This window comes from Mytilus trossulus, chromosome 12 (assembly GCF_036588685.1).
Source record: "Mytilus trossulus isolate FHL-02 chromosome 12, PNRI_Mtr1.1.1.hap1, whole genome shotgun sequence".
Lineage (NCBI taxonomy): Eukaryota > Metazoa > Mollusca > Bivalvia > Mytilida > Mytilidae > Mytilus > Mytilus trossulus.
Window position 1 is genome coordinate 45307218 of NC_086384.1, and position 20196 is coordinate 45327413.

At 33.8% G+C, this 20196-nt stretch overlaps 2 protein-coding genes across 5 annotated transcripts in view; one reads left to right on the forward strand and one right to left on the reverse strand.

Annotated features, from left to right (window-relative positions):
• Window positions 1-1278: 1278 nt before the first annotated feature.
• On the forward strand, window positions 1279-1758 carry LOC134692500 (keratin-associated protein 4-11-like). The gene has a single exon (XM_063552956.1). It carries the CDS (start codon window positions 1279-1281, stop codon window positions 1756-1758), a length of 480 nt encoding a protein of 159 aa, XP_063409026.1.
• Window positions 1759-10566: 8808 nt separating this feature from the next.
• LOC134692661 (uncharacterized) overlaps window positions 10567-20196 on the reverse strand; it is a 41878-nt gene continuing 32248 nt past the window's right edge. For all 4 annotated transcript variants that reach the window (XM_063553127.1, XM_063553129.1, XM_063553128.1 and 1 more), the window contains exons 3-4: window positions 16260-16626; window positions 10567-14236 (exon numbers count right to left, since the gene is read on the reverse strand). In XM_063553127.1, the coding sequence (XP_063409197.1) occupies window positions 13132-14236; window positions 16260-16626 (1472 nt within the window). In that variant the 3' untranslated portion in view covers window positions 10567-13131. The remainder of the gene's footprint in view (window positions 14237-16259; window positions 16627-20196) is intronic.

The following is a 20196-nucleotide window of genomic DNA, read 5'->3' on the forward strand; positions in this document are numbered from 1 at the left end:
AACACACAAGGATGTAGAGTGGTAGGTTTAAACACACAAAGGTGCAGAGTGGATTTTTTTTAACACAGAAGGGTGTAGAGTGGAAGGTTTAAATACACAAGGATGTAGAGTGGAAAGTTTAAACACACAATGATGTAGAATGGAAGGTTTAAACACACAGGGGTTAAGAGTGGAATGTTTAAACACACAAGGATGTAAAGTGGAATGTTTAAACACACAAGGATGTAGAGTGAAATGTTTAAATACACAAGGATGTAGAGTGGAAGGTTTAAACACACAAGGGTGAAGATTTGAATGTTTAAACAAACAAGGGTGTAGAGTGGAATGTTTAAACACCCAAGGGGGAAGAGTGGATTGCCTTAACACACAAGGGTATAGAGTGGAATGTTGAAACACACAAGGATGTAGATTGAAATGTTTAAACACACAATGATGTAGAATGGAAGGTTTAAACACACAGGGGTGTAGATTGGAATGTTTATACACACAAGGGTGTAGAGTGTACGGTTTAAACACACAAGGATGTAGAGTGAAATGTTAAAACATCCAATAGATAAGAGTGGAATGTTAAACACACAAGGATGTAGAGTGGTATGTTAAAACACATAAGGGTGTGGAGAAAGGTTGAAACACACAAGGGTGTAGAGTGGAAGGTTTAAACACACAAGGGAATAGAGTGAAATGTTGAATAATCCAAGAGATAAGAGTGGAATGTTTTAACACACAAGGATGTAGAGTGTAAGGTTGAAACACACAAGGATGTAGAGTGGGAGGTTTAAACACACAAGGGTGTAGAGTGGAAGGTTTAAACACATAAGGATGAAGAGTGGATTGTTTTAACACACAAGGATGTAGAGTGGTATGTTAAAACACATAAGGGTGTGGAGAAAGGTTGAAACACACAAGGGTGTAGAGTGAAATGTTGAATAATCCAAGAGATAAGAGTGGAATGTTTTAACACACAAGGATGTAGAGTGAAAGGTTGAAACACACAAGGATGTAGAGTGGGAGGTTTAAACACACAAGGATGTAGAGTCGGAGGTTTAAACACACAAGGGTGAAGAGTGGAAGGTTTAAACACATAAGGATGAAGAGTGGATTGTTTTAACACACAAGGGTTTAGAGTGGAATGTTGAAACACAAAGGGTGTAGAGTGGAATGTTTAAACACACAAGGACGTAGAGTGAAATTTTTAAACACACAAGGATGAAGAGTGGAAGGTTTAAACACACAAGGGTGTAGAGTGGAATGTTTAAACATACAAGTATGTAGAGTGGAATGTTTAAACACCAAGGATGTAGAGTGAAATGTTTAAACACACAAGGATGTAGAGTGGAATGTTTAAACACACAAGGATGTAGAGTGAAATGTTTAAACACACAAGGATGTAGAGTAGAATGTTTAAACCCACAAGGATGTAGAGTGGAATGTTTAAACACACAAGGATGTAGAGTGAAATGTTTAAACACACAAGGATGTAGAGTGGAAGGTTTAAACACACAAGGATGTAGAGTAGAATGTTTAAACCCACAAGGATGTAGAGTGGAATGTTTAAACACACAAGGATGTAGAGTGAAATGTTTAAACACACAAGGATGTAGAGTGGAAGGTTTAAACACACAAGGGTGTAGATTGGAATGTTTATACACACAAGAATGTAGAGTGGAAGGTTTAAACACACAAGGATGTAGAGTAAAATGTTTAAACACACAAGGGTGTAGAGTGGAATGTTTAAACACACAAGGATGCAGAGTGTAATGTTTAAACACACAAGGATGTAGAGTGGAATGTTTAAACACACAAGGATGTAGAGTGAAATATTTCAACACACAAGGATGTAGAGTGGAAGGTTTAAACACACAAGAGTGTAGATTCGAATGTTTATACACACAAGGGTGCAATATGGAAGGTTTAAACATACAAGGATGTAGAGTGGAATGTTAAAACACATAAGGGTGTAGAGTGAAAGGTTGAAACACACGAGGGTTTACAGTGGAAGGTTGAAACACACAAGGGTGTAGAATGTAATGTTCAAACACACGAGGGTTTACAGTGGAAGGTTTAAACATACAAGAGATAAAAGTGGAATGTTGAAACACACAAGGGTAAATACTTGAATAGTGATCTGTTGAAACTCCTTAGAGTGAAGAGTTGAATGTTATCCATGTTGAAGGCCATGCAAGTACAGTTGTTTACATCCTCAGCATATGGTCTCTGTAAGATATTAGTCTCATCGGCAAACAGCTAATATTTTGTTACTTTACTCGTATGATAAAAATTGTTCGTGTGTTCGTATATTCATACGATCTTACAAAACTTATAAATGGATATTTGCTTGAAATAACCAACACGACGGGTTCCACAAGAGTGATAATACTTTTAACACTTCGGAGTTTATTTCCTGTTCCTGAATGCAAAGTGAGGGATGGTGGTGTATGTCATTCCTCTGCTCTTATCAAGGGGGACATAACACATAAACAGTTTGGGTTTGTTACAAACATCTTTAATTTATTTACCACAAAATCCCCTTTTTCTATTAAATGCAACGACACAGTAAATAATAATGCTTTGCACGAAGTTTCCCTTGGTATATGTACAACAAGGCCAATCTCTGGTATTCGTTATGTTTGCTGTTTTGGTACTGTTGCAGTGTGAAAATTTCGTAATTCACATGGCTACAGGTTCAATTAAAAATTAAAATACACATTTTTGAGAAAGAAAACACACTCGTAATGTCGTCTTTTAGAGAATTTTAGAGCTGTAGTACAAAAGCTCGTTTACAAAGAATTTCATTATTATATTGTTTTGCCATTTTTTTGGAGGAAAGTTTGCTCAGCCTTTACAGTTGAAGGGCGTAACGTGTCTAATTCATGTTCACCGATTTGACTCAAATTCTTATATTTCATTTATAACATACTAAATTGGATATCCAAATAAAAAAAAACCAATAATTTTTTTATTTGATTTATAACATACTAAAATGTATATATCCAAGTTCTAAAAAGTCTAAGTTAAACAATTTACGATGCATGGGTCGATAATGTGTATCAGCATTTTGTGTGTATTTTGATTCACTTGTTGTCGAGTATCGAGTTGCAAGTTACAAAAGTCGAGTTTCGAGTTACGATAGTCGAGTTGCGAGTTACAATTGTCGAGTTGCGAGTTATGAAAGTCGAGTTACAAGTTACGAAAGTCGATTTGCGAGTTACGAAAGTCGAGTTGCGAGTAACGAAAGTAGAGTTGCGAGTTACGAAAGTCGAGTTGCGAGTTACGGAAGTCGAGTTGCGAGTTAAGAAAGTCGAGTTGCGAGTTACGAAATTCGAATTGCGGTTTACAAAAGTCGAGTTGCGAGTTACAAAAGTCGAGTTGCAAGTTACAAAATTCAAATTGCGTAAAAATTGGCAAACGAAACTATTTAAATTTTTGGTGTAACTGTTTAACATTTTGGAATGATAATTGCTTATAGAATTGTATACAGTATTGTTGAATTATTTTTTGTTTGTTTGGACTTCATCTGCGTCTCTTGTAAAAACAAAATGAATTTCTTACATAATCACTACGTATAATAGTATTTTCTGAAGAAGCAGATAGCCTTTTAAAACACAGCGGTAAACCGCTTTTTAATTTCGAGAAGAAACTGATCTTCTGATTGAAGATCGGACTCGTAGGTGCAAAATATGCGAATTTGATAGCCCCATTTCAAACCTTTCAGATTGTTTGGAAGAAGCATCTGGACAAAAAAGTGTTCGACCGAATTGACAAGACAATGTCGTAGTTGGTTTAGTAGATGGTCTAACAATTGTATAGACCGATTTACGCACAACAAAACTGAACTTATATAAAACACGGAGACCTTTCTGACAAATCTTTCTTTCTTTAACTGTTAAATTATGGTTTTTATTTTTATTGGGCCATTTTCGTTTGTGCACGCAAGTGCGTTGTTGTGTCAATAGTAGCTACGCAATGAAATCCTCATTTTCAAACGCATTGACTGTTGTTATTTAGCGATAGTCTATACACTTGTCTTCGTTTAAATGACTTATGGTGTATAAACCCCAAAAATGATTCATAAATCCAAACGATTTTCCAATGAGCAACTCTTTTCTCCATGATTTTGTAATGTGTTATAATCCGTTAAGGGTACATTAAATAAGATCGATCTCGTCCTTTAAGGATATATTTTTTTTTCTTCAAATACTTCCAGAACCTAACTTATATTAGACTCTTATAAATAAGTTTAACATACAATGTATAACTCTTTCAAATCCCGCAAACAGGGGAATAACTATATATATTCGGGTACATGCATGCTTTGTTTATCAAATGTCAATCAAACCTGAAATTCGAAGTCAAAAATATTTTTGTAACTCGCAACTTGACTTTCTTAATTAGCAACTCCACTTTTGTAACTCGCAACTCGACTTTCTTAACTCGAAACTCGACATTCTTAACTGGCAACTCGACTTTCTTAACTCGAAACTCGACATTCTTAACTGGCAACTCGACTTTTGTAACTCGCAACTCGACTTTCTTAACTCGAAACTCGACATTTTTAACTCGCAACTCGACTTTTGTAACTCGCAACTCAACATTCTTAACTCGCAACTCGACTTTCGTTACTGGCAATTCGACTTTCTTAACTCGCAACTCGACTTTCCAACTCGCAACTTGCAACTCGACGATAAGAACCCTCCTAAAGAGACGTATTTTAGTCTATATGCAATCTAATTAACCATTGAGGTGACTTCCACTGACTTCCCACAGTCATGTAACCAGATATAAATATAAATAAAGATAGGTAAAACGTGCAATTGGAATTTTCTAGATCTTAGTTTGATAAAACCATGGAAGTATTATATTGACACTTCCATGAAAAAACTGAACCAAAATGACTGCAAAGAATGAATTATTATTTTATTATTTGACTTTCATTAATGATGGAACAAAGAAAAACATTATTTTTCGTTTTATATCGTAGCTAATTTCCCTTTAAAATGACATTCTCAATAAAATTGAGAATGGGAATGGGGAATGTGTCAAAGAGACAACAACCCGACCATAGAAAAGACAACAGCAGACATTTTACGTTCGCGGAGTTTCTGTCTGGTTGTGATAAAAAGGGAAAACTTTAAATCTTAGTAGTGTTAGAACCAATAATTTCAATTATTGATAGAAATCATAATACAGTTATCATTATGATTTTCATTAATGATTGAAATATTTTGTTGAAAATAACCAATGTGCAAAATACATTAAGCAGAAATCAACGACCTACCAGATAAAATCACAAACCTGACAACTGCTATTCATTTAATTTTCGTGGATAATTATAGTTGTGTTAAACATCAAATGTGTGGTTCATATATACTAGTCAACATTTTAAAACTTTAAAAATCAGCCTCTTATTTTGAATGGAATATGATAAAATATTTGTAAAATAATATTGAAACGTAGTTAGTGATAGCATTGGCATTAAAACGAACAAAAATGTATGTCTTACCAAAATGCATTTTACAATTTTTACTGTAGTTGTAGTCGAACTTTACAATGTCAGAGATTCAAAAATAATCTTTAGATGATTGTTCACATCATGATTGATCGTTACACGCCAAAGAATAAGTAGACTTTGTGCGCAGCCTCCATTCAAACGGATAACCGCATCTTCTGATTCCTGCCATTAGTTGACTAATGTGTTGCTAACTTAGCAACAACCATTCCTGACGAAGGGTATTGTTTAATTCATGACGTGTTTAAACTGGGGTGCCCTATAGTGTCCCATATATGCTGTTCAAATTTGGGCTACGATCGGGCCAAGGAAGATAAACCGAATTCCATTGGAACAATGCATCTTCCTTCACGATGCTAATTTCCAACTTTGGCGAGCTCTGCACTATATTGGATACGGGCAACTGTTTGTCTGTTCGTCGGCAAAGTCCCCGAAATGGTTTTATCCCACGATAACCAGTAGCAATGAGCCGATCTTGAACAGTTCTTGTTTAAAGTCTCCTGTATGTTCATCACTCTCTGTTTAGGATTGCATTGTTTGCAATGGGTTTCCTTCTGACTAACCTTCATTATGCTTGATTTTCTCTAGCAGATGTTATATAGGGGGTCTTCTTGATCTCGGAAGGTCTTTAACATCGTTTGTTGCCTAATTTTTATTCTCAAACGACTTATTGTGGAATGGTGATGACAAACAATACATGCAATTATCACAATGACATACCTGCTTCTCTCATGCTGATTATCTGCCATATTGCTGTAGTTATGAGTTGTGGATGACCAATTACAAGGTGTCAATCACATAACTTTACAAACTTGATTATTTAAAGTGTTGAAAAATATAGTCCCTAGTGTAAACAGTGTATAACTTGCATGTTTTATTTGATACATTTTCCCAATTTATTTCTTGATATCAAATGCATGAAATATAAAGTAGGGGGATGTTATTACATGTCAAAAAAATGTGGGTGCTGAATCTTTATGTTAAGTAGTGAATTGGTCCAGTTCTAAAAGGTCAAATTTTATCACGTCTGAAGCTGTCAAACTGACTTTTACACCCCCTTAACACAGAATTGTCAATATTTTGAGTTAGAGCTGGTAGAGGTTTCTATAATTTTGATATTATTTGTCTCACTGGTAGTACACTACACTGTAAAAATCATTTTGAGAAAGAGCAGGTGCGATTTTTTTAATTTGAATTTATTGTCTAAAAGAAATGCACTACGAAATAACTGTGCCAGGATAAAAGCATCTTTTTTATTGTTTACGAGTACAGTAGCTACATGTGCAGATAAGAACTTATCGAGTCGATATTTATTGATTAAACTCAGGTGATATTTAAATATTGTTTAACTAGTTCTATTTCAACAAATTATATCATAAAAAAATAAAGAGTGTTTTTTTAATTTGAATTTCAATTTGGTGTTGCAATACTTTTTTCCATGTGTATATTTCCCAAAATTCTCTATCATATGTTTTTCTTTTTGCTATATAGGGTAACAATTCAAATGAAATGCATATATAAAAAGTCTATAAAATTGTCCACCATTGATATTTACACAGAGGTAATACGCTTGACCATATGTCCTAAATGTTGTGTATTACATTTTTTGTCACATAACGATCATATTTGTCGCTGTCAAATAGCCGATTAATAACTTGTACTTTTATGAAAATCTGACAACTGAACAAGTATTTTGTTACTATGTGGTACTTATGAGTTAGTATCAAAAGAATACAATAGATAGTTCCTTTATATCAAAATGATTTAATTATATGTAAACAATCATATTGTCATATCATTTTCCTTTTTTCAAAGTGAGCTACACAGGAACTCTAGAACAGCAACGGTAGACAAACAATATAAAAAAGACAACTCTCCACAAGATACCAAAAATGACACAGAAATGAACAACTATAGTCACCGTACGGTCTTCAACAATGAGGAAAGCCCATATCGCATAGTAAGCTATAAAAGCTCTCAAAATGACAATGTAAAACAATTCAAACGAGAAAACTAACAAGGAAAACTAACTGCCTAATTTATGTATATAAACTGAGTGAAAAACAAATATGTAACACAGAAACAAACGACAACTACTGAATTACAGGCTCCTGACTTGGGTCAGGTACATACATTGAGAATGTGGCGGGGTTAAACATGTTAGCGGGATACGAACCCTGCCCTTAACCTGAGACAGTTCTATAACAGAACAACATAAGAACGAACTATAACAATCAGTTGAAAAAGGCTCAACTCATCAGATAGATAAAAAGACGTGGAACCTTTTTCAACTGATATTAATAGTATAAATCCAGTGATAAGTCAAGAAATCATCCGAATTGGTAATTTATAGAACATTTGTGTCACATATGACCATGGACATGTCCAAATGTCATAGCAATATTCCGTCTTCTTATATTGCTATGACCATTGGAAGATATCCGTGGTCATCTGTGACACAAATATTCTATAAATTAACAATTCGGATGGTTTCTTAAGCTTTTCAGTTGGGCCGTTCATTGCTAGTCTCTAGGGAGATGCCAAATCGTTACTAGTTTTATGTAATGTGTACAATTTTTTGGGATTCATTTCCAAACGGCTTTTTAGTTTTCTATGTTGTGTTTTGTGTACTATTATTTGTCTGATTTTCTTTTTTTTTTCTAGTCATGGCATTAACATTTTTTTTTTTCGATCTATGAGTTTGAATGCCCTTTGGTATCTTTTGCCCCTCTTTTACATCGTAAGTCGTTTTTCTACTGATTTAAAAAAAAAGAAGGTATGTGGAGTTGATTAAGTGCTGTTATGGTAAATATATGAATTTCAATTTTATTGTAAGAGTTACTGTATCTATGTTCATGAGGTTTTTTCATAGTTGCACACAGAATACAGCACGTGTTTTAATATTCCTTCTTCATTTACTTCGAGGGGTTTCGGGCTTTTATTTAAATGGAAGAGGACCACGATGACGAGGTAGAGATTGTGGTGGTGATTGTGACGTTTTTCCGCTCTTAATTTTTCATCTTGTGTTTGTTTTATGATCTTCTTATTATTAATACTCAATGTGTATATCAACCCATGTGTTTCTTGATTTTCTTTTGTATAGATTAGACTATTGGTTTTCCAGTTTGAATGGTTTTACGGTAGTTCTTTGGGGGCCCTTTATAGCTTGCTGTTCGATGAGAGCCAAGGCTCTATGTTGTAGACCGTTCTTTGACCTATAATGGTTTACTTTTTCAAATTGTGACTTGGATGAAGAGTTGTCTCATTGGCACTCATACCACATCTTCTTATATCTATAAACTTATATACGATATTTTAGGGTGATCACAGGTGCTCCGAAAGGGTAAGCAGATCCTTCTCCACATGTGCCCCTATCCCCACCCGTCGTGTTGCTAACAGTATTTTCCAGGTTCAGTGAACAGTTCATTGATGACAAGACGAAGTTAGGAAGAAATTGAATATATTCCATTTTAATACCGGTATATAAAGCTTAATAAACCAGTAAAAATGAGACAAGATTTATTCAATACATTTTATTTTAAACTGCAATTATACTTCTTTAATCACAAAATGTTAACAAAATTACAGATCTCCTAGGTAAATTCAAGAATGGTCGTTAAAAAAAAAGAATACACATAAATCTATTAAACAAAGACACCAACAAACATATTATATAATGGTTGTTTATTGTGTTGAATGCCACAAAATTAGTCTTGGTTTACACGAGAAAAGTTATACTGCGATATAATATACGAAAAAATTTCATATTTTTCAATATTTGTTTCCTAAATAACTAGTGATGATAACACTGTCAGACAAACAAACACAAATATACCAATGACTACCCACACTGATCTGTGTCCACACTTGTTTCTTAAATAATAATTAAAAAGTTGAGAATAGAAATGGGGAATAACTTTTCGATAATACAATTATACATCTATGAAGAAAACAAAGAAAACAAAACACTTACATTAAACAATTAAAAACGACGAAAAGTAACCGGAAAAAACTTGATATAGACTAGTAAATACAACTTTGAACAATAAATACCGTATGTACAGTCATCTATAAAGGTCACCGTACAATCATTCAGGTTTATATACAACCAAAAAAAACACCTAATAATGGATAAACATTCAACACGAAACAAAAAACAAAAAACAAAAAACTTATATCGTTATGTACTGTGATCGTGAAAAAAACTTATAGCTTTTGTACCACATTTGTTCATTAAAATACCACAATAAATAATAGGTATGACATAACAATGTGGTTTGTTTAAAACAAGCGTGTGGGTTAACATAAGACCAAATCAGTAATGAATAATTTTAATAAGATTTAACACTATCAGTCTTAGGAGACGATCATTTAACAGTCTTGGAGGTTTTGTTGCGAAAGTTGTCTTTCTTTTCAAAATTTGGTATTGCAGACTATCAATTTTCTTCATGCTATTTATGTCTTTTTTTTTATTTTCAGTTCTTTTATTTAAAACATGGTATATAATTTCAAAATCCTTCGCCCCAAACTGAAAATTAAACGGTCGCCCCAAAATAGAAAAAGTAAATGAAATGTAACTGGTGTATTGTTTTAATCAAATAATAAAACTCCAAGATTAGTTCATCCTTTGATGAAAAAAACCCACACAAAAGTAAGGGTTCATTTCTTGTTAAACCCCGTGATGTGGATCAGTTCCATGTCAGTATTCTGGTAAGTGGTTGGTCCTTTCTCGTTATGGTATTGTCTACTGTTAAATTTTCATTTAAGAATCTGAAGCATTATGGATTATTGTTTTCAAAAGCGCACAACAAAACAAAGTTGGTAACCGATGTCCCAAAAACGGAAATTCGACCAAGGAAGTGATTATACTTTTATTTTTTGGAGTAAGCAACAATGGAATTATCCCTAGCCCTTAGATAATAAGTTTTAATAACCTTCTGGAACAGGGGGAATTCCAAGATACCAATCAAACATATAAATAGATGACGGTATTGTCCAAAGATTGTTATCAATATTAACCCACAAAAAAAACCACCAGAAAACACATTGGTTTTTAAAAAAAATTATGTATTATAACAATAAATGCATTATGTATCATTATAGTGTTAATTTGTCCTTACATGCACATGATAGATGACGAAACAATAACCTTTTGACAGTATGGTTAGAAACAGATTTATAGAACATATACATGTAAATTGCTATATTTAATGGTAGAACATGACATTTCTCGTCAATAGTTACAATACTATTTTGTTTGACTATTTTGGAATGTCTTCCTGTAATATTTTACACCTGACGCGGATCCCGCCATCTTGAAAAGGGTGGTGGTTGTGGGAGAGGGGGCATGTGTGCAATCAACGAATCACCATGTAAAGTTCCAAACCTAGGTCACTTAATGGATCCGTCTATGCACACAGATTCCATGTACAATAAGAGTCAGTTCATTCTAATTGGAAGAAATATATATATAAAAGGTTCATTGGGTGTTTGTAACTTTTCTGTTTATTTTACTTTACTTCTGACGAAATAGGCGCATGTGTCATTGATTGGATGCTGTTCACATAACGTCCAGTGGCAAATTTTTCATTCATAAAATAAAAATCAAGATGAGAATAATACCATAAAGGAGTTTCACTTTATGCGCTACCAGAAATCAGGGTCGACTATTTAGATGACAAGAATAATATTTGATAGAGACAGAAAATTTGCCCTGCAACAAGCCTACTACAGAGCATTAAGCCTTTTTTTTTTTAATTTACAGAGCGTTACATCTACCTACTTGAGGGATTTTATTTAACGTCCCCATTCCGACTGGACGTAGCTGCATATTCACACATTCAAAGCAAATAAACAGAATACTTCGTATGGGTCTACTGACAGATAGGGAAAGTCCATGCCTTTTAGTCATAAAACATAGTTAGTAGTCAGAGTACAAATAAACTCATCATAGATGTCAGGATTGAAATTGTGTAGTTATAATTTTGTACGCCGAACACCCGTTTGTCTATACCATCAGTCACGCACCAAATAAAGGAAGTTGAGCATTGAGTACACAAAATTCCGAAAGGTTTTGCCAAATACAGTTAATGTAAGCCTGGAAATAAACCGTGATTCTAAACATTCGTAAAATTCAAAGTTTTGATTTATGAGTCTGAGTACAATAATGACCATACATATTATAGTTAACCTGTTGTGTATTGTCATGTTTGACATGACATATCTGGTCCGAGACCACAATTATTTCGTAGTGCATTTCTTTTAGAACATAAATGACAATAAAAAAAATCCCTTCTGCGCTTTCTCAAAAGAATTTTTTACAGTGTGTTGTACTACTTTTGGGACAAATTATAGAAAACTTCATCGGCTCTAACTCAAAATATGGACAATTTTATGTTTAGGGCGTCTTGAAATCTTTTGACAGCTTCCGAAGTGCTAATTTTTAACCTTTTTCAGCTTGAACAAATCACTACTTTCCTTTAAAATTCTGGACCCAAATTTTTTTACAGTGTAATTTCACCCCCTACTTGCAATTTGAGGCATTTAATATGGAGAAATAAATTTGGAAGGGGTATAAAAATTAATGGCAAGTAACCCACTGTCAACACTAGGGACTATATTCGTGAACAACGGGACGACAATTGTGGTCTCGGACCTAATACTATATATATAAATAGAAATTATCACCGCTAGTTCACGTTTAACGTGATGATGAAAATTTCTACAGAAGTAATCACATGTTAGTGCAGAAAGTTAGAAAAAAATAATTTAACATCATGTTTAAAATCATACAAGGCGCTTATAAACAATATGATTAATCGATTATACCAATGTTATGAATATAAATTACATATGTATTACTTTTTTTCGCTTGTTATCTGGCTAAAATGTCATAATTTGCTAACAATTAAATCAATAATATACACTAATAGTAATATTTAAGAACACCAACATGCATAAAAAAAAATGCAAGCTAATTTGTCACTGAGTAATGTGGGTTTCTTTTTTAATACTCCTTCAATGCTGATTTTCAACTTGTTGAGCCGTTATTTATTTTAACAACATGAAATTCGATCGGTTAAGATTTCTTGTGTTGAGTAAATTGTTTTGTTAATTTGTTTGACATCATCAGACAATCAGAAAAGCCTCTATTTCTTCGGAGGATACAATATTAAATCAAAACATAGATGAAATAAATAAATCACAAAATTTTTTAAATCTTGGTATAAAATTCTGAGAACATTATGTCTACATTTCTACATTGTGTACGTACGACTTTTCTACAGTTTCAAACAGAGCACATTTCGATATATCTAAAAAGACTTAAAATTTGTAGAAACTGAATATTTATGCATTTTTACCCTTTTTGTAACCCTTAAATGACGATGTCGACGAATTCATATGATGCGTAACACAGAACATGTAAAAAGTATCTTTCAATGACTATCAGCACCAAAAGTCTACAAAACTTGAATTCGTATGATGCGTCACACAGAATAACATGTAAAGAGTATCTTTTAGTGACTGTCAGCACCAAAAGTCCACAAAACTTGATAATACTTGAATATTTGTTTTAGCTCAGAAAGTACATGTGTTTAATAGTGTTCAAAACTAGCCCATGTAAATTAACTTGTAAACCATTCCGTATTTACTTGTTTAACTTCAAATCCTACATCTGTGTCTTTTCCAACCAGCCATTTTGATTTTACACAGATACCCAGTGTTGAAATAGAAGTAAATTCCCAATACGGAGATGACGGAAATTCCCGAACGGAACCTGCCGGATAAAAATGACCTACATTTCGTATCGATTGCGCAGATATTTCTGTATTATTTGAATTGAAACCTAAATTATCAGCTCGAATCGCCATTATATGGTTATCATTTTCTTTAACTATAATTCTCACTGAACTCCCGTGTGATCTCACGGAATCAATCAAGTCTTCTTTTGATTTTTTAGTTACAGATTTTGAGTTGAAGGTTGATATGGCTCGTTTCCAATGCCTGGTATCCATGAACCACTTGACCGAATGTCTTCCCCCGGACATTCCTTTGTATTTGATATCACCTACAAATGGACGGATTGTTTCTACTTCGCCAGTCGTCGCAACATGTTGCCAGAACCAGTACACATCTTCTTGAAAAACATCAACGTCTTTTTTCGAAACATGGCCCAATAATTGAGCACTAACTTGTCCATCTTTAATAAGAAGATTATCTGCTTCAATACTGTATGGACCTACAACAATTCTAACTCGATGTCCAGATAATATTCCAGCTTTTAAAAGATCAAGAGATCCGTCAATTGGCTCACCGTTGCCATCATGACTATAGGCTAACTGCCAACACGAATCAGCATACCACTTAATGTCAAACTTTGACTTGGAATGGCCAGAATTTTTATGTTCCCCAATACTCCATCTTGACATATCGACCTCACCTTCAGACGACCATAACGTAAACCACCAAAATGCGTCATTAGTAAATACAGCATGTTTATCGACTGCGACTTGACTAACAGCCCAAATGCTTTCTGCACCAATAGTGTTTTTTCGTTTGGAATATGCAGCATGCTCTATACGTGTGGCGTATCCGAGTCCTTCATCGACAACCCGTAAGTCTGATCCGGAAGCAACGGCGTCGAAAAGATTCGATTTCGGACCACAAGCAATCTCATTGGTGCAGTATATTGGAGTTGTTCCGTTCTTATAGTCATCACAATTGATAGTCCTAAAATCGAGAAACATATCAATTGTGATTTGAATATTATCTCTCTTACGTGTATAGTAATCAGCATTGTCCCTTATTGTCATTGTATTATAATATTTAGTTGAAGACCGGTTTAACTCATTGTATGAACCATGTTACTGTTTTTTGTGTCGTTGTTTGATAATATTTAGTTGAAGACCGGTTTAACTCATTGTATGAACCATTTTACTGTTTTTTGTGTCGTTGTTTGATAATGTTTAGTTGAAGACAATTTTAACTCACCGTATGAAACAGGCTAATCGCGTTCTCATTGTTGTACGATATCATTTAGATTCACCATATGATGTACCACGATATGTTTTGTCGTTGCATGAGTACATTTAGTTGAAGACAGGTTTAATTCATCGTATGAACCATGCTATTGGTAATTTTTGTCGTTGCATGAGTACATTTAGTTGAAGACAGGTTTAATTCATCGTATGAACCATGCTATTGGTATTTTTTGTCGTTGCATGAGTACATTTAGTTAAAGACAGTCAGGTTTAATTCATCGTATGAACCATGCTATTGGTAATTTTTGTCGTTGCATGAGTACATTTAGTTGAAGACAGGTTTAATTCATCGTATGAACCATGCTATTGGTAATTTTTGTCGTTGCATGAGTACATTTAGTTGAAGACAGGTTTAATTCATCGTATGAACCATGCTATTGGTAATTTTTGTCGTTGCATGAGTACATTTAGTTGAAGACAGGTTTAATTCATCGTATGAACCATGTTATTGGTAATTTTTGTCGTTGCATGAGTACATTTAGTTAAAGACAGGTTTAATTCATCGTATGAACCATGTTATTGGTAATTTTTGTCGTTGCATGAGTACATTTAGTTGAAGACAGGTTTAATTCATCGTATGAACCATGCTATTGGTATTTTTTGTCGTTGCATGAGTACATTTAGTTAAAGACAGGTTTAATTCATCGTATGAACCATGCTATTGGTAATTTTTGTCGTTGCATGAGTACATTTAGTTGAAGACAGGTTTAATTCATCGTATGAACCATGCTATTGGTAATTTTTGTTGTTGCACGAGTACATTTAGTTGAAGACAGGTTTAATTCATCGTATGAACCATGCTATTGGTAATTTTTGTCGTTGCATGAGTACATTTAGTTGAAATCAGGTTTAATTTACCGTATAAACCATGTTATTGGTATTTGTTGTCGTTGTATGAGAACATTGTACTGTTATACCACTGTCCCAGGTTAGGGGGAGGGTTGGGATCCCGCTAACATGTTTAACCCCCGCCCGCCACATTATTTAGGTATGTGCCTGTCCCAAGTCAGGAGCCTGTAATTCAGTGGTTGTCGTTTGTTTAAGTGTTACATATTTGTTTTTGGTTTATTTTTTTATATAAATCAGGCCGTTAGTTTTCTCGTTTGAATAGTTTTACATTGTCTTATCGGGTACCTTTTATAGCTGACTATGCGGTATGGTCTTTGTTCATTGTTGAAGGCCGTGAAGTCCGTACGGTGACCTATAGTTGTTAATGTCTGTGTCATTTTGGTCTTTTGTGGACAGTTGTCTCATTGGCAATCCTATCACATCGTCTTTTTTATATTTAGTTGAAAACAGGTTTTACTCACCTAATGAACCATGTTATAGTCATTATTGTCGTTGTATGAGAACATTTAGTTGAAGACAGGCTTAACCCACCTTATGAACAAGGTTATTGATATTTGTTGTTGCTGTATGAGAACATATAGTTAAAGACATGTTTAATTTTTTTGGAATTTTGGTCCTCAATGCTCTTCACCTTCGTACTTTATTTGGCCTTTTTAACTTTTTTTGGATTCGAGCGTCACTGTTTAGTCTTTGAGACAAAACGCGCGTCTGGCGTATATACAAAATTTAGTCCTGGTATCTATGATGAGTTTATTTAATTCACCGTATGAGGACAAGGTTAATCTAATTCTTGTCTATGTAAGAGAACATTTAGTTGAAGAATTGAAAATATTTTAAATTGGTGGAAGACAGGTTTTACTCACCTAATGAACCACGTGATTGTCATTCTTGTCGTTGTATCTGCTTCCGGTTTGCTATGGTCGCCAACATACCAGCGAGCTTGGTTTACATGACCAGTAGTACAGATTAAGAGAAATCTCCAGTAAACATATCTTGTAAATGTATCCCACGAATCTTTGCCAATATGCATAATTGATTGACAGCAGATTTCATTGTCAGTAACGTAAGCATTGTTTACATCCATTAGAACATCTGCACCAAAATCTAATTTATGGACTTTAATGCGCATGTCAGCACCAGATTGCACATATTTTATTAATTGTTCTTTGCTGCCACGTGAATTTCCATAATCATCGGTTTCCAGAACAGACTTCCATTTACTGTTACAAACTGTACAAAAAGACATGTTTAATGAAATCATTGTTTTAAGAACATCAAGGTCAAAAGTAAAATCACAAAAATACTAAACTCCGAGGAAAATTCAAAAAAGAAAGTCCATAATCAAATGGCAAAATCAAAAGCTCAAACACATCAAACGAATGGACAACAACTGTCACATTCCTGATTTGGCACAGGCATTTTCATGTGTGGAAAATGGTGGATTAAACCTAGTTTTAAAGCTAGCTAAACCTCTCACTTGTATGACATTTGCATCCAGTTCCATTATATTGACTACGGTGTGTGAACAAAACAAACAGACATAATAGGTAAAATGGTCAAAAGGATGTAATTAGTGTATATAGGTAGCTTTTTTTAGTTCTACGTTTTCGCTATAACAAAATCCGTTAAAAAAATGTCAGATTCTGAATTTCCACACCAGGCTATGAATGGATACGCAAAGCACATTGGTGTCGGATCTTTTTTTATTAGTATTGCAAACTGTCATTTCCCGAAGTAGTATGAATGGAGATCACTCCTTGATTAATATTACTGTAGAATATAAACCTCGCTATTTCTCACCAATTGCTGACATTCCGTGATTTCTCACTGTTTCAAATTTCCTTTTCAATTAACAGGGCAGCAGGAAACAAATTTACTTCTCGTATGAATCGTTTTACATTTGCCATTTCGGGGCCTTTTGTAGCCGACTGTGCGTTATGGGCTTAGCTCAATGTCGAAGGCCGTATTTTGGCCTATAGTTATTAATGTCTGTGTCATTAAAAAAATGATATGCAAAGAGTTCAACAAATGGATCAATTTACGGCAGTTGGAGTGTTCTTTACGTTTTAAGCTACTTAAAACTTGTGCTAATATATTTGATCATTGTTATACGCAATGTTAAAAACCAATAGAACCGGATGTAAGATAAAAATAGTCTATGCATAGGAAACCAGTGAAGATTTAGCCCAATTGGCCGTTTCAGAATCTAAAGCATCATGGGTTATTTCATTGTTCGTACCCCAAAGTCAAAATAACGTTACGTCATTGGTTGAATTTCCATTGTTTATCACGTTTTAAACTAATCAAAACGCTTTGGTGTACGCTTTTGAAAATATTACCCAGGATGCATTAGATTCTGAAACGGCGAATTAGAACATGACAGCATTGAAACCATAGGAAAAATGTTTCAACCTATGCAAGGAACTTTTATACCGACCTCACAAAATTAAACCGCATTAAAATCTTACACAAACAAAAAGAAGTAAAGGGCTATAGTATCATTAGTACTATTAAGTATCATGTTGTCTTAAAAACCAAACATGTTTCATGAGTTAACTACATGCCTGGTATATTGATATGTGTCGTATAAGTCATTCAAACAGCAACCCTATGACAAATATAAAAGAGATATTTAAATAATGAAGGATGCGGGGGAGGGGGAGGTGAGTTGAAACTCCTTTTTGACGATCAATGCTTTTGAATGGGGATAGAGACCCCCTTTTATCCTGGGTTGGAAGTCTCTTTTAAAAAATGACTGGATCCGCCTCTGTTGAAGGTCTTCAAAATCAGACAGGGTTTTATACAAGGCAGTGGCCATACTATGCCAAGTACTAAATCATCAGGGCTTATAAATATAAATTTTGAATATATAAGACAGAAACTATCAAAAGTCTGTCATCAAAACTAACTTCTACCAATAACTATACACACATGAAGATACGAAAAGCTCCCGAACTGGGACAGGCAAATGCATAAGTCTAAAATAAAAAGTTGTGGTATGAATATTCATAAGACAACTATCCACTAAATGACTAGTGAAAGTAAGCAACTATAAGTCATCGTACGTTTTAAGATTTTTTCAAGATTTTATTTGAACACTCAGACACTCAGGTTTTGCTTTAAATACCATGCAAAACCCGTACCGCATATCAATTTATAAAAGACCTAAATGACAAATGGAAAGCAATTCAATAGCAAACTTAAGGATGTCTGTTTGTCATGTTTTGGATTTTTTGTCAGATTTTGGAAATCCTCTGGTTTTATCAATTTGAATGCCTTAAAACATTTCCCCATATGAACCCCCATTTTTCTTTTTATAAATCTTTTACGTGTATAATTAATAGTCATCTGTAAAAATCTTATAAAATTTTATTTATTTTTTAATAGTATTTCAGAACTGTAACTGGTCAATGATACAGCTATGAAAAATCAAGAGAGAACATTTTCCCGACAAAATTCCAATGGCTAATATCTTGAAAACAAGCACATGACCCCTATATTTTTTTGTTGCTTTTTTTAATCCTCAATTTGTCCCCTATCAATACATAATAGTTTTACGAAAAGTTATTTATTTTGAAACTGAGCAGCGAACATCCTTAAGTTGAAATTTTTGTTCAAAACAATCAACGCAAAAACCAATAAGATATACAACAAGCGACAACAACTGAAAAGTTTCCTGGCTTGGGGCAGTCACATACAGAATGTAGTTTATTTTAATACCAAACAAGATTGCATAATTTATTTATGTTTTGTTTTTTGTTTTATCATTTTATGTATACAATTAAATGCAATGCGAAACCAAAGACAGATGTCGAACGCATATAAAAATCTTTGTGGAGATTAATTTGTTAAATTTGAAATCGACTTTCCGACAGGATATAAGCCTTTAGCAGAACACAGGGACTTTACCTAGGATCTAAATGCATATATATAATTATTAAACATGTGACTTAATCATGTTAATAAATGTGCAAAACAATTTGAGTTGTCAGTGATGAATCAGTCTGAGGTTTCAAATGCAACAAATGCACGTATACATGCAGTTGATTTCTTACCAGATCTGGTTATAAATTAGATTAGAATTGGTCTTGAATATAAATATGAATAAGAAGATGTGTTACGAGTGTCAATGAGCATATATCCAAGTCACAAAGTATAAAAAGACCTATAAAGTTAAGTCGGAAGAATTGGCTTTTGTTCGATAACAGTTTTCGAAATAAGATTTCATTAATGATAATAACTCGTCATATGTTCGTTTATTAGTATTTCGAAATTAATGATAACGAAATATATCCAATTCTCACTCGTTATGAAACCTAAAATTGGTTGAAATCGAGATTCGGAGCTAGTTTTTAGTAACTGCAAGAACTCCTATAGATTTGTTCTACGCGTCTTTAGTCATTTTGTTAGTTTTTTAAATTTGTTTAGCCAAGTCCTACATTTCCTTATTTTCATATGAAAACATTAGTGAATATTTCCCTACGTTCTAAAATAGGTAAATAGGGAGGCGGAAGATAACAAATATATATTGAAAACATACAAAAAATCCAACTCGGTAAGTCACATTCAAGGAAAAGAGGCCACGATTGTGGTAACGGAAACGGCTACATGTACATATACTATTAAGTAAATATTGCATTTCAAAAGAGATTGTATATATTTTCCACTTAATTTCTTTTTCTTTCAAAACAGGTCTTTTTTAAAAGAAGTAATTTAATCAAAGTCACACTCCCGTATATAATTTATAACATAAAACACTTATCTCAAACCCTTAAGGATAGGTGAAAGATCACAAAAGGT